This window comes from Mytilus edulis, chromosome 4 (genome assembly GCF_963676685.1).
Source record: "Mytilus edulis chromosome 4, xbMytEdul2.2, whole genome shotgun sequence".
Taxonomy (NCBI): Eukaryota; Metazoa; Mollusca; class Bivalvia; order Mytilida; family Mytilidae; genus Mytilus; species Mytilus edulis.
In genome coordinates this window covers 18,703,640-18,719,425 of record NC_092347.1, presented here as the reverse complement: position 1 = coordinate 18,719,425, position 15,786 = coordinate 18,703,640, and the positions used below count along the sequence as shown (strand labels likewise).

General features: G+C 31.6%; 1 protein-coding gene across 2 annotated transcripts; it reads right to left on the bottom strand.

The window, feature by feature from the left end:
- Positions 1-7,154: 7,154 nt before the first annotated feature.
- Positions 7,155-15,144, bottom strand: LOC139518392 (uncharacterized). Of its 2 annotated transcripts, XM_071309945.1 has the most exons (3): positions 14,956-15,144; positions 14,469-14,657; positions 7,155-8,606 (listed from the first exon to the last, which is right to left on the bottom strand). In XM_071309945.1, the coding sequence occupies exons 1-3, from the start codon at positions 15,131-15,133 to the stop codon at positions 7,774-7,776; spliced, it is 1,200 nt and encodes a 399-aa protein (XP_071166046.1). In that variant the 5' UTR covers positions 15,134-15,144; the 3' UTR covers positions 7,155-7,773. The 2 variants fall into 2 exon arrangements, with proteins under 2 accessions (XP_071166046.1, XP_071166047.1); XM_071309946.1 differs by lacking the exon at positions 14,469-14,657.
- Positions 15,145-15,786: the final 642 nt, after the last annotated feature.

The following is a 15,786-nucleotide window of genomic DNA, read 5'->3' as shown; positions in this document are numbered from 1 at the left end:
GTTGTAATACGCATGACAATTTTTTTCCTATATCATTTCCACCACATTGAAATAATAATACTTGCGGGTGTTCTTCAAATGTAAGCAAATGTTTGACTTTAGGTATTATCTTACAAATCCTTATTCTATTTTTTCCTTGCCACCATATTGTAGTTTTTATTCGTTCCAAACCTAAATTTACACCATCGACAGACTTTCTAGCATGAACAAATGCATGTTTGATGATTGAAGAACCCACCAACCAAAAAAAGTCTTAAAGTGACGATCAGGCGAGTATTTAAATTTCAAATCAATAATGTACAATATATACAAACAAATAAATGATGACACATATTAAATTTGACTTGCTAACTTTAGCGTTGGTATTCTGATATATCTTTTATAAGCTTTTGATGCCCAACGACCAAAATCCTGAATTTCATCATCAGAAAATCCCATTTTCAAAGACTGAGATACAGCGCCGATCCTAAAACTATGACTTTAAAAATATTCCGATGTAATATTCGCCACATTCAGAGCTTTCTTTAGAACAGGTTAAACTGATAACGTGTAACATAGTTTCCACCGAAGTGTATGAATGCAGGACCAATATTTTTGGGCCTGGCAATGAAATGTTTCTTTAATAAATGAACAGGACATACAAATGTACATGGGAATTAATTGAAGGTATATTTATTAAACTACCGTTGCCTAACTGATCAGTTTTTGAAAATTTAAGGTTGATAGAAACGTTATTTTCTGAAAAACTAAAATCATCTAACGACAAAGTGTGAGAATGTGCCAGTGATTTACTGACTACTAATTCCCCTATCCTGAAGAAACCGAAATACGTCAAACTAAACAACCCCGAAAACAGTAAGGTCTCATACTATGTGAGACATACAGAAGGTTATAGTGAAGTCAATTTATCTAAAATCTGTGGTGTAATTGGCAATCTTAAATCCACTCGTTTGTCAAGCCTTTCCATTCCAATTAACATTTTCTTAATTATAAAGTTGTGAGTGTTAACAGTAATATTTAACATTTTACATTTAAAGGCTATACCAAAAATATAAGACTTGACAGTAGACGGAGCAAAACCTCGCACAGATAAATATGCTATAAAGTTACAGATAACATTAAGTGAGGGTGGCCAATAAATGGCATGTCAGTGTGAAGATCTAAATTGATCAAATGACCTGACAGCAGTTTCATAAGTATCACTTGTGTTTGGTGAGATTGACGCCGTTGACAACTTGTTGGATTCAAATTTGAGATCACTTGAAGAAAAGACTGTGGGACCTTTTCTGGTTCTTGTAGCGCCTCTGGAGACATGCGACGAAACCGTGGCCACTGTTGACGAGAAATTGCATCCGCAATAAAGTTTTTGTTTGATGTAATATGCATTGTTTTGAACTGAATATTATAAAACATAGCTTTTAAGACTAAAGTACGAAGAATGTGTATTACCCTTCTTGATCTAGACGTTTTAGAATTCAAGATATGAACAAGTGCTTTATTGTCAACGTGTAAGATAATTAACTTATTCGCAAAGATCTCATACCACAAATGAAAGGCTAATACAATAGGTAATAACTCTAAAAATGTAATGTCCTTTAATATATCACAACCTAACCAAAATGACGGCCAAGGAAAGAAAGCCCAATTTGGATGTAAATACGAAGCACATCCACAAAACGCACTCCCCGCACTATCAGTAAATAACTCCATATCAACATTTGATATCCAATCGGAGTCGGGAAAATAAAATTTGCCATTAAAACAATCTAAAAATAACGACCACAGCCTTATGTCTTCCTTAATTGACGCAGTTAGTCTTATATGATGGCGAGGATTTGATATTCCTGACATTGAATCATAAAAAAATGTCTGTTGAATGTCCTAACCGTAGGGATCACTCTCGAACAAAATGCCTGTAAAAGACTGGAGAACACGTAATGTTGTTCTTTTTTTTTTGCCTAACAAGTTTGAAATTTTTGTTTTCAATTTCAGACATTTCAATTGTATCAATTTCAAAACCCAAAAAAGTAAGAACATGAGTTGGACCGACGGTCTTATCATGTGCCAAAGGAACTCCTAAGTGATCACATACACAATCAAATTCACTCATCAGGTTAAGGCAAGTTGAATCAGTCCCCGGGCCTGAAAACAAAAAAACTATCTAAGTAGTGTATAACACTTTCCGATTCCGTTTTGTCCTTAAAGATACATTCTAGAAATGTTGAGAATTTCTCAAACGTTGCGCAAGACAAACTACAACCTTGAGGCAAACAGCGTTCCACAAAGTAAAAGTCCAAAAATTTGAAACCAAATAACTCAAAATCCTCCGGGTTTAGTGGTAAAATCCTAAATGCCGAGCTAATATCTTTTTTTCCAAATTAGGGCGAACTTTCCTTGGCTACGCACCATATCTAGTGCATGGTCGAACGGCGTATAAGTCACAGAACACACGCCCTTTTATCAATAAAATCATTTATGCTTAAACCTTGTGGGTATGATAAATGCCTCCAAGAACCATCCTTTTTAGGACATAAGCCAATCTGAGACAATCTTAAATTAAAAAGTGGTATATTGTTAAATGGACCAGCTATTCTTCCCAAATTAATTTCTTTCAATAATTTTTTTGCAACTTCAACTTCATTGCCAAAAACAGAAACTAGAATTCTACAATCAGTAGTCATCCTAGGTCCAGTATAATTTAGACGAAAACCTTCCAAAAATCCCCAATATAATTCTGAAGCAACTGTTTTATTACTATAATTTTCCAAAAACTTGCAAAGAACATCAACTTCAATTGTCGTATTAGCGATTGAATGAACCGTTGAAAGCTGGTCGCTGGAATCTGACAGCTGCCCTTGGATTAACACTCGAGCCTCGTTTCGAACTGTTATTTGGTTGTCCAGCAGCGAATCTAGGACCATGCCTAAAATTAAAATTTGTCTGAGCACCATGGAAACGTGTACAGTTTACCGATGGGTGAATACCTGAACAACTATGTGAATAATAACAGGTAGGCCTAGTACAAGATCCATTGTTATAATCATAACATTTATACGCATTAGTTACATGGTTTTGGTTATTTTGTGTGTTATCATCATACATGAAGAGTAACTAAAGCTCTAAATCAACTGTTCCCCAGTTACAAGACGACATTCTTATTTTTTTAAACGAAATTGCTCGTCATACCTCTTTCAACCTAAACCGGGAACCATACTAGCTCCCAGTCGAATGTTACTCATGTATTTCAGAAGCCTTGTTGTCTCTCCCAAATGACTTGACAAGTAAATATCAATGTATCAGGAATGCATCAGTCCACTGACTAATACTATTGATCTTTATTGATGCTTTTGGTTTAGATTGTAGAACACCATCTTTAATTATTAAAGTATTAGAATTATCATTAGTCCATCAGCTAGTTTTCAAAAGCGCTCTAGTTAAGGAGTTTGTGTTACACCCCAGGGTACCGCGATTTTTTTTGCTAGACTAAAAAAAGTGTCCAAAAGAGGTTTAAAAACGTCCCTTTCAATGTTCCCCTCATTTAGCTATCATGACTAAGTAATTCTTAATTAAAATTTTCAATATAAAGCGATTAAAAAAAAATTATAGGTTTAAACAACTAAAACAGATATAAAACTATCATATTTAATGTAATTCTGAAGATTTTTTGTTTTAAAAAAAAGTTTATTTACATTACAAACAATCCGATTTTTTGGTTAAAATTAAGGCATATTTTCTCATTTCATAAAGAAATTCGTAATGCAATTATCCGTTTTTGTGAATTAAAATTTAAAATTGACCGGTATGCAATGTTTAAACTATTTTCAATATTAAAATATCGTCTTAAATATGAATTTTTCAATAAAACATATGTACGTGCAAATACTCGTGAAATACCGGAAATCGTCACATTACCGTCTTCGATTCAGTCGATAATATATTCAAACATAAGCACACATAAGCACTTTCAGCTCATTAATTTGCAACTGAAAACAAACATTAAATTGACGAGTATGTTGCTTTTGTGAGACAAATCATTTTATAAAGTTAATGTGTAAAAAAATATTTATGAAAAAATGACAATTTTTTTTGCGTTCTGAAAGGGTGCACTCTATCGAACTCAATAAAGGTGTGCTTGTTTACATTTTGTGGTTTAGCTATTTCGTGATTGAGTTAAGATTTTTAAGTCATTTCATCGACAAACATTGCTTTGAAAGAAGTTCAAATAGTCAGTTGGGGAATTTGTTAAGACTTTTTACTTTCTTTGGCACAAAACTATGTCGATTTGACATACCGTCTGGTTACTATTTATTTGCTTTTCTTAATGTATACATTGTTCTTCATTTCATAGTGGTTTTTTTTCCATTTTCTTTCCTTCTTGCTTGGATATATTACTTCACTGTTCAATGAATTTAGTCTTGTTTTTTAAATTTTGTACATATTGTCAAATAATTTTGTTACTTTGTTTGCATTCAGTTTTTTGCATATGACCGTCAAAACTATTCCCGATACATGTCAGTCTATTTGCTTCATATGCAAAATATCCATCCTGATGCGCATGAATATCTTTCATCTGGTTGTTTTTGTGTTCAGAGAAGCTCTCATGGAGTTTCTAGATCTCCAGTTGACCAAACAATAGAGCAAACATTGAACAAAGATACAAAAAACAAGAGATGGCGTTGTTGGTTTCAGTTAAAATCAAAGTTTTACTAAATGTTGGTTGTTAAATGAACATGAAAGAGCTTCAATATCATTAAAATGTCGAGATTTGGCAGGAATTGTTAACCCTGAAACATCCGCACAAAAAGAACTTGAAAAACTCAAATGAAGCGAGAAGAAACTGACTATTAAAATTGGTTCAGACACTGCAAAGGTTGACAAATCCATTTGAAACATCTAAGCAGTTATCTGGCTTTTCCTCGGGTACTGTTGCTTCTTCGGAATTAAGGTGCAACCTTCCAAACGCGTATGAAAAGGGAAAGTCGGCATCAGAAAATGTCATTAATGAACGGCTTATTCATAAGTCAACCAATATCTTCAAACTAATCAAAAGACAATCATTGCTTACATGTTCAACACAGGAAATAAAAGGTTAACAGTTAATGGGTGATAACAACAGCATCATATTGAAAACAAATAAAACTCTTTTCGGTAGCCTGCATGTCATAGCCCAGACTAGACAGTTGGATATACGAGAGGTACTCCAACTTAAATTTTGTCCTCTTCCATGGTCTCTTACAAACGTTGATGATACATCTGTAAAAACAAATAAATCTGTCCTAGGTGGTTTTTAAGAAAATGACGTTGAACAAATGCAAGCCATTCCTGAGGAAAGCATGTAGATATTTGATGGTACGGCAGTTATTCAATCCTTTACTAGGATACCAAGTACTTTTTTTCTGATTTGGCAATTGTTGTTTAACAAAACACCCTTTTAGTTTCAGAAAGAACTCCCCGCATTGATTTTGTCACTGATCAGTATCCCACAATATCCTTAAAAAAATTAGTCCTTGGGAGGTCAAATCATTACGACAATTTCTAGATCAAAACAATCCTCGGCAATTGAATAAATTGTTGTCAGTTGGTAGACTAAGACTAATACTATAAGTATAAAAGTCCCAGTTTATTTGTATCTTTTGGAAGTATGTGCCACAAAATATATGTTGAAAATGAAATAGTGACAAGTATAGATTGCATTGAGCTTCTGAGCATACAGGAAGAAGCCGACACAAAGATGTTTCTTCGTGCAAAACACGTAGCTGACAAAGGTTACGATTCCATTGGTATAAAATCGTCTAACACTGATGTGGAAGTATTGGCCTGCTATTTTCATAATTATATCAGTTCTAATATTATTATTCCAAATGCAGATTAATAAATGTGCAATTATCATCTACTGCCCCAACAAAAGATGCAATGTTAAAGCACATCAAACGAGCCAACTTTCAGGCAAAGATTTGGAAATCTGCTCTTCAAAACAACACTGTTCCATCGCCAATCAACCATGGTTAGATTGTTAAGAACGTTTTGATCAGCATCAATTGGCTAGACCAACCGCCAGTGTTAGATGCTTTATTGCTACTGATAAGCTGTTCATGTAAAGCTGGTTGTGCCACTAAACGAAGTTCATACGTTTGACAAGGTTTATCCTGTACAGATGGCTGCAAATGTACGAATACTTGTAGCTACAAGAATAATCAAATCGTTGATATGGCTGACGATGAAGACGAAGATTGTGAAGATGATGGTGATGATAATTCGGTAGATAGTGTTGACGAAAATGAAGATGATTCTATGGATTGACCTTCTTCATGAACTTAAAATGTAGAGATTCTGTTGTTAAAAGAACTTTAATATAGATCTTGAAACCCTGACAGTTCTTTTATTTTTTTAGTACTATGTGTATTTTTTAATGACTGTGATGTACAATGCTTATGTTTGTGTTTGTCATTGATTCCATCTTTTTTTCCTTTCTTACCTTTGAATTTTGTTCAACTGCCTTAAGTTACTTGATGCTCTATGTTTCAATGTAAAAAAAATATACCTTTTTTAACAAGAAAACTAGTATGTATGCTTTGTTTCATTCAAAATCATGAATTTTGGATACTACCCTCCCCCTTTTTTTCTTGGTCCTGTACGATTTAAAAATTAAATAAAAATTAGCCTCCGTATTGATAAAATATGATTTGGTCAATTTGATAAGAGAAATAGTACCGAATACTTGGTAATATTTTCTTTTTTCTGTTTATATGGGTTAAATAAAGATTTTGATATACTCTTAAATAATACCCCTTTTAACCCCTTTTGGACACTTTTTAAAAAGTCTAACACCTCTTAAAATATTCTTCAGACATTACTCTTTAGATTTATACAAAACAATTGCGGTACCCTGCGATGGAACATATATATATGTACTATTCGAATTTAAATGGAATTAGGTGTTTATCAATTGCATACAGCCTGATCTAAACATCATTTCAGTGTGAATCATTTATGTTCATCAAATTAGTTGTGAACCTTTTCGAGTCTTTATTATTTTCATAAAGCCATAATTTTGATGGGGAAGATTCAATGTATAAAACATATGTTCAGTAAGGAGATCATTATGATTCGGAACAAGTGTGAACTACTTAAACTATTACAAAAAAACCCAACTATTCATGAAATCTTTATATATGTCAGTGACGAATCAACAATATATTGCAAATTTTAACATTCGACATGATGGAGAATCAAATATATATGACAATCTATGCCAAAGTATCATCTGCAATTAACGAAACCTTTATTTTAAGTAGTGTTTTTTTTCTTTTCATTATTTGAATTATGAAATAGTGTTATTGTGCTAGAGCTAAGACTGCAACTCAGCCATACGTACAGTGACCTATAGTTCATAACTTCTAATTGCCACCCATTACTCATCTTCCTATTTAATCTATCTTATTTTTATTTTAGCTAAACTGATATTGTTTTCTCTGTATTTGTTTATATCTAAGCCAAATAAATATTGTGTTTACTTTTCAAATTTTTTGTCTTTAACGGATATTATAGAAACAAGGTGGGCACATGGAAATCTTTTAAATTGTTGTTGATATGCAGTATAATGTAGCTGTGTATCGTTATTTTTTATAACATTACGAGACAAATTTAATTATTAGTATAAAAATAACACGGCAATTGTTTATTTGCAGCTAACTGGTCTATAGATGGCTATTCGGTTTGAATCAATGCCCCGTTTTGAAGACCGTACTTTGACCTAGACTAATTAATTCACTTTTAAAAATGATGATTGAAATGGAGAGTTGACTCATTGGTACTCATTCCTAATCTTCTTATATATAAATAACAATTTTCATAGATACTTGCAATTGTGTCCGTATTATTTTCCCGCCTTTTCATTACCCACCACCGTAAATAAATACATACTATAAATCCTGCTATAGTAATGCACGACAGAACACTTTCCCAAAAATAACTTGAATAATTTTGTTCTCTAAGCAACTGGTAAGTCGATAAAGTAATGTTATCTTTAGAAATGAATAGGTGAGGATCAACAGTAGTTCCGTCGAAGCTTATATCATTCTTGGAAAAAATTGTTTGTGAAATGTTAATTAGGTGTGTATTGTAAAATCCAAACACTGGATATAGTTTGTCAATAGATAAACTACTTGACGTCTTTGATATGAAAATGTTTGCACTGTTCGAAAGAAGAACAAAGTTTGATTGGTGGAGTTCAAGTGTTATTCCTACTTGTACATATTCGGACATCTGTTCATATGCAACGTCTTCTAGTTTTGTCCATATGTCATCTAATACATACAAACATAATCCGGATTTCTCTATACATCTTTGGCCTCTGACAATGATATCTCGACGACTAGAAGTTAACGTGGTAAGACCAAACTCGAGAAATATTTTACCGTCATCCGCTATTTCTGGGTATAATAATTTAAATCTTATGATGATATTTATTTTGTCTGTAAATTGAGATGATAGGCTTCTATTTCCAAAGACGCATTTATAAAGGTTGTTTGTACTGGTCGCAGAGAGGCAAACAAATCTAGGTGGAACATTTTCTTTATAATCTGAATCGTCACATGTAATGGTATCTATAAAAGAAGATAGTCACATTCTCAAAGTATGTTCAATTAACATATTAAAGTTCAAATATAAGATAATATGCACAGATATTAGTTATTTACCAAGATTTTAAAAAGTTATGCCAAATACAGCTACGGTAGTCTATTCTCTATTCCTGGGATAAGAAAATCCTGATTTATGAAAGTTTGTCAACAGGAAATATACTTAATTTACCATATAATTGTTATTCATGTCAACACCGAAGTGCTGACCACTTGGCTGGTGATACCTCAGGGAAGAATATATCAAGTATCCAATCCTGCCTATATCTCTTGTTAACATCTTGCTGTAAACCTTTTTGTGAATGAAAGTTCCAAATTTTTGCCTCAAATGGTGAATTTAAAAATCTTGTAACAACAGTATCATCTCTTGCCATGTATCTAACAAAAGTTAGTTAATATATGAACTAGAAGTGTTTGAACAAAGTCATATTTGTATTTGTTGTCTGTATGAAGATACCAGTTTTGATGTATGAATTCACAAAATGTTTTATAGAGATGACTGCTTACATCTAAATTTCTCATAACTTCCAAGCACAGTTATTCTTTTCTAATTAAAAGATCTTTAACGTAATCAAAACATAGCATTTGCAAGTTATTTGTTTTATGACAGAGGGGTATGCATTTTTCTCAGTTTTTTTTTTTTGGCCACATATTTCCTAAATTATTCTGCTGTTTCTACCAATATTGAAAATTTAATACATTTTTAGGATAAACCATACTATTGGAAAATTTGATGAGTTATTTTTGTATTTCTAGCTTGTATTTTTTTTATGCGACTGTCACAAAAAGCATAATTATTTTGGTTTTACGGCTTACTTTTGAATTTACGACAGGACAAAAACATCCCACCAATAATATTCAGGAAGAATCTATGAATTTCAATGACCGCGAAGAGTAAATATAAGCACTTCTTAACAATTGAAATTACAAACATGCATATATTATGAATTTATTTTGAATGTATGGCTTTGAGTAAACTATGCATACTGTTCACTGTGAATTTATGCAAAGTAGTCGTAGTTAAGGCCCAGGATTTTGTCAATCTTCATGAAATATTTATAAAACTTTGTTTTTGAGTTAGTTTTATAAATCTCTGAGATAAACTAGATTTGATGAAATGTTCTGTTTTTCACCCAATATAGGATACATTTCTGATTATATCCACAATGTGATTTCAAATAGAAACTCCTTTTACGGTTATAACAGTACCACTTTTACTATGAAGCTTTGAAAAAACTATATCCTATAATGGAAAGTTATAATGCATCACTATTTCTTTCAAAGGTCAAACTATCGGGCTGTGCGGCTTATTTTCAACGTTTATATACCCCGAACTTCTTAAAGTTTAAACTTGCACTAAACATGTGTACTACCGCTACCTTGACTTTATGATTTCCACATATTTCAATGGGAGTTGTATGCATATGCATATTTACTGGTGATATTCCTAAGTTATGTATCTACGAGATCAAACATAAAGATAATAACTTGGAACCAGTATATGTTAAAAAAAAATAATTATCTTTGAAAATGTTTCATAAAGAGAAACAGCTTACAAAAACAACCTATGCAGGTTGTTATTTGCATTATAAAATACACATGTAGTAGTTTTTTATGATAAAATAAGTATTCTATTGATACAAGACGGACTGCATCATACCTTGATTGAACCTTTCTTTCATATTAAGAAAGATTGACGATTTCACATAAAACAGTTGGAAAAACGGGTTGATATCAAATTCGAAATTTCCAATTATCAATTTCCATTTTACCAGAAGTGAAGTACATTCTGCTCCGTCTTACGGTGTTAACATACCTCAATTAAACATTCGGCTCCTGCATATGTACACTATTCGTAATGCTTATACAGGAGTGTGCTCCTTAAGCAGAAACTGCTCCAACAGTGATGAGGAGGAAATATTTAAATTGACACTTTGTAAATTTTATGGACACCATGACCATGTTAAAGTTAGGCAGAAATAATGGTCCATAATTGAAAAAATGTAGTGGTTCCTTGTTATTATCTTATGTTCAATGGTATATGCAATGGAGAATAATTGCAAAGTTACAATTGATAGTTCTCTTGGCCAAGCGTTTACTATATTAATTATGAACGTTCATGTGCTGAATATATATGCTGGTTTTAAAAATGTCTTAAATCTTTATATGTTTACTGTGTTGATTTCTTTTTGAAAATATTATTTGACCGTTTTTGCATATCCCAGATGATATCAGATTGTTTGCTATTTTACACAAAAAATATGTTATTTTTCAGGCAGTAGCCATTCCATCAAAGTTGAGACCAATAACTAGGCATAGATCACCGCATTTGGCACAATATTTTGGAACTTTGGGTCTTTAATGCTCTTTAACTGTATTCTTGTTTGGCTTTCTAACTATTTCGATATGAGGGTCACTGGTGAGTCTTATGAAGACGAAACGTGCGTTTGACGTATAATCAGCCTGGTACCTTTGATAACAATTATGTCACTAATTTGCAATCCACAATTATGGGAGATACCATATGTATCGTTAGGATGTAGGAGAAACTTTTAAAAAATCAAGAATTTAAAATTGATTCTTTAAGTTATAGAAGCATTAATGGGTGAAATAAATAAACAGAACATTATTGATAGGTTACGTTTGAAGATATTTTATTTCAAAATAAACAGAGGAATTATCTATGGGCCACATATGTTCCCGCTCGCAAAAACACAAAAGCCAACTTCCAAATAATGATGCAGAAGTCACGAAGTTAAAGTTTATTTTAGATTGTAATCAATGTGTAATTAATGTGTGAGTTTCAAAACATTTGGTTGAGGTAAACTAAAGTTAGAGAACGGTACCAAAAGATTTAATATTTCATACATTCTAAAACGGACACAACTCTAGATCGATAAAAATTATGCACCCCAATTCCGAACTTAATCTGTTTTTTTTTGGTGAAATTAAGCATTTGTAAACTTTTTCAAACTTAAGTTAGGGAAGAACTTATGAAAATCATTTAATTACAAGTTCTTCATCTAAAGAGGATTACTCTATGATAATAGTTCTTATATTTATTGAGGCACTCAAACAAAAACAAAATACATGTAAATGTACACATTTCACATTCAAATATTCAAATACAATATATATTACTAGTACATACACAATTCTTGCGTCAATACAAAATCAAATCCTGGTATCTATGATGAGTTTATTTTCCACAATTTAACCATACACTAGAATACATCTGCAAAATCGCGGTCCTTTAGTACGTGGTTGCTCAGGCATAAATCACCTTAGCTGTATTTGGCAAAACTTTTAAGAATTTTAGTTCTCAATGCTCTTCAACTTCGTACTTTATTTTGCCTTTTTAACTGTTTTGGATTCGAGCGTCACTGATGAGTCTTTTGTAGATGAAATGCTCGTCTGGCGTATATACTAAATTTAGTATTATTTAATTTATTGAAACTAATGTAAGGTGAATTTTATAAATATTTAATAACTGGAACATTTCAGGAAAGGTCTCATATGTCATAGTTACTTGTGTACCAGGCAATTTCTTTAGCTCCCCCTATTTAAAACCTGTTATTCTATCGTTTTCAATTAATATCAATTATTTTCGCGTTTTTCTTTATACTATGAAAAGACATATAATTCAATCTCTAAATGATATATGACCGACGTTCATTGTAAACTTGGAATTGATTGTAAATAGCTAAAACACTGTATTGATCTATATTTATAAACAGTCGAAAACGGAAGTCTTGTCTGACTTAAAAAGACCGTCCGATGACGGAAACAATATCCAGATGCCTTTATTTTAGTTTTTCTCACACTATAAGCAAAAAAAAATAAATAAGCATATTATAAGCAAGAGTGACAAATGCGAATATGCATGGTATCTTTAGAACACAAAGGCATAATGAAAACTTTTTTGCGAAAGGAAGAGAAGCAACATACAAATGTCTTCTCATTTGATAATATAGCTATTTATAAGTACTGTTGACTGTTATCTTACTTGTCATCTAAATTTTTTTTTGTGACAATTTTACCAAACTTATTCCAGATCTTTATCTTTTGAAGGCTTATGTTAAAATTTAATCTTGAAATGCATTAGATATATTTTTTTTCAAAATGTCATCACCTTGATTATATAGTTTAACTTCATTTAATTGTTGCATTTTCAACACATGCACGACCTACCGCTTGAAACCAAAACGTTTAATTATGCTGCTATAAACCTGTTTTCCTGGCCCATGAATAATATTAACCAACAAGATTGAGGACAGAAAGAAGGGCGAACATACCAGAGGGACATTCAAACTTGTAATTCGAAAATAACCAGACAACACCATGGCTTACTGTTGTCCATAAGACCAATTTGTGTCTCAATTTGCTTGAACAATTATTTGACATTCTCCAAAAGTAGAAGTTTTTTTTATCAAATGTACTGGACATGTTTGCAATCTTGTGAATATGGTCTTACAATTTCCTGACAAATTCAATCATTCAAAAACTGTTTTGAAATGTCTCAACATTCCTTTTTGCATCGCTTGACATATTATGAAAATTTTGAATTGCGACCATTCTTAGCTTTATAAACCATGACCATGTATATCTTTTGCTTTATTTCAATGTTATATTATACTGTTATTTCCAGTTACACTTTTAACAACACAAACAAATATCGCGCATACAAATATTTTTATAAGAAAAAATATGAGAATTTAAGAATATTAACAAATAAAAATTCCACATCCACTTGAGTATGTTGTTAGGAACCAATTTAAATGTGGGTTTGTATATAATTACAAATGTTGATTTTGAATATTATAAATAATTGCCTAATGATTAAATAGTAATACAGTAGACATATTTCTTTTTTCATGCATCATTTTCAATGTTAACATGACAAATGGGTCAGTATGCTTAATTGATTTTTCATAGGCGGCAATGGTAACGTTTTCTTCTGTAGCGAAGTCCATATCGTAAACCTGGATATGCATATTGTCTCATTTCGAGACTGAGATTTTTTTTCATAAATGGTTCTATTTTTGGGATACGAAGTTTGATTCTATTTTCTGTAAATAAGAATAACACAAATATCCTTTTGTGATGCGGTTCCTGTTGGTAAACAAAAATATTTTTTTTCACATAATACGTTCTACATTTAATAACTCCTTAGTTTTTACACATTTTTATTGTCCTCTACCTTTCAAATCAAAACAAATGGTTAAGCTCAGTCACTTGCTTAAAATGTAAATATTTTTAAGGCTTATCGCTACAAACTTATAGTAGACGTGAATTGGCGGAGACTAATAGAGAAACAAATCTGATAGTTAAGTAAGTGTCGCGAAATTGTTAGAAAATGTTGATTCTGTAAAAAACAAATGTTGTCATGAAAAATCAAATATTGATTTAAGACAAAGTCAGACTTTGTCAAGAATTTTTTCAAAAGTATGAAAGAGAATGTCGAGTTAAAATTGAGACAAATTAAAACAAAAAGGTTTTTCATCAGACTTTGTTTACTTTTGTAGTGTCAGGTCAATAGACCACTTTCTACAAACTGTTTCGAAACTGTGAAAACAGTCACAATATTGAATATTTTCAAAATGTAAATACAGAGAAAATTATAACAAAATATTGCTAGTCTGCTTAAATAACAATATTGTAGATATTTTTCAACATAACATGAGTAGTATATGAATCGCAGCAAAACGAGCAGAATAATATAGTACTAAACACAGGAACGATATATAATGTTTGTAATATGATTTTTTAAATGCATTTATATCGTAATTGGTCATTATTATTAAAGGTTATAATTCAAATATCAAGTACCTTTTTCTGCTGATGCTTTTTGAAGTTCGGATTTCAGTTGTCTGTTTTGTTTTTCTAGTTCTGTGCAGAAATAAGCCTCTTTAACCCCCTTATATGAAGTACAAGTATCCATTTTTGTTGATAAACTCTTTAACTGATCCGATAGTCCCAAAAATACTTCCTCTGATTGAAAATGATAAAAAGGGTTACCTAAAAAACATAAAAGTTCATTGAAATTAAAGTTTGATTCTGTTGGTATTTTGTATCAATAAAAGCTAAAAGAGCTTATATAGAGAGAACAAACTATTTTAAAAGAATACACAAATCATGTCTTTTCAACTTCTGTGTATTCATTACTCGGAAATAGGTCAAATAAAGTCTAAGAAAAGAATTGTTAATGTTTTGCAGTTTATTCATATTCTTGGTCAAAATTGCTTTGCATTTGAGTTCATCATCTTTTTGTTTTACAACTCTCCTAGGAACTTATAATCTAGTCAAATTGACTTACCAATTAAGATGATAACTAGTGTTGTAATTGGTATTATCATCGTTATCACAGTGCCAATTAACTTCTCCTTACTAGTTAGTAGTATGGTTGTGTCATTCGACATAGCAACATTCACTGCATCATCAGAACATTTATTTACATCATCATCACTGTCTTCTACCCTACGCTGTTTACACATTATTCTATAATGAAACTACAAGCAATGATTTTCAACCTGCAGCATACCCCTTTATTTTATCCCAATATATATTATTGTGAGTTCCATCGTATCTTTTGACTAATAATTTGAGCAGATAGCTTTCATCTACGAAATAATTTAGGTTTTTTAATTTACAGGTGAATCATAATTTATAGTTTTTTGGATATAAAACACTTTTTACATAATGTTGCTTTTAAATCGTCTGATAAAGTAATCTTGTATCAAAGGAGTAGGTCCGGTAAGGACTCATTTTGGCCTCAAATTTCAGTTTCATCTGACGAAAGATTTTGACCACTTTTTAAACACTTAAGTGTCTATTTCACTTGATTCAATTAGTTTATGTGAAAGATTTTAACTGATTAAGTCATTAAAAACGATCCGATTCAAGCTCAAATATGAAAAATCTCTCAAATATGCCAAAAAACGTCACTTTTCAGATTGGTTTTGTCAAAAAAGAAAGTGGCCGCATCCGTGTTCATCCACAACCTGTATATATGTTATGTATTATCATAAAATACAACTTACATTGCAATATTAAGGATGAACACGAATGCGGCCACTATCGTTTTACACGGAAACCGTCTAAAATTTAACTAAAATGATAGAATTTTGAAGATTTCAGTAATTTAGCA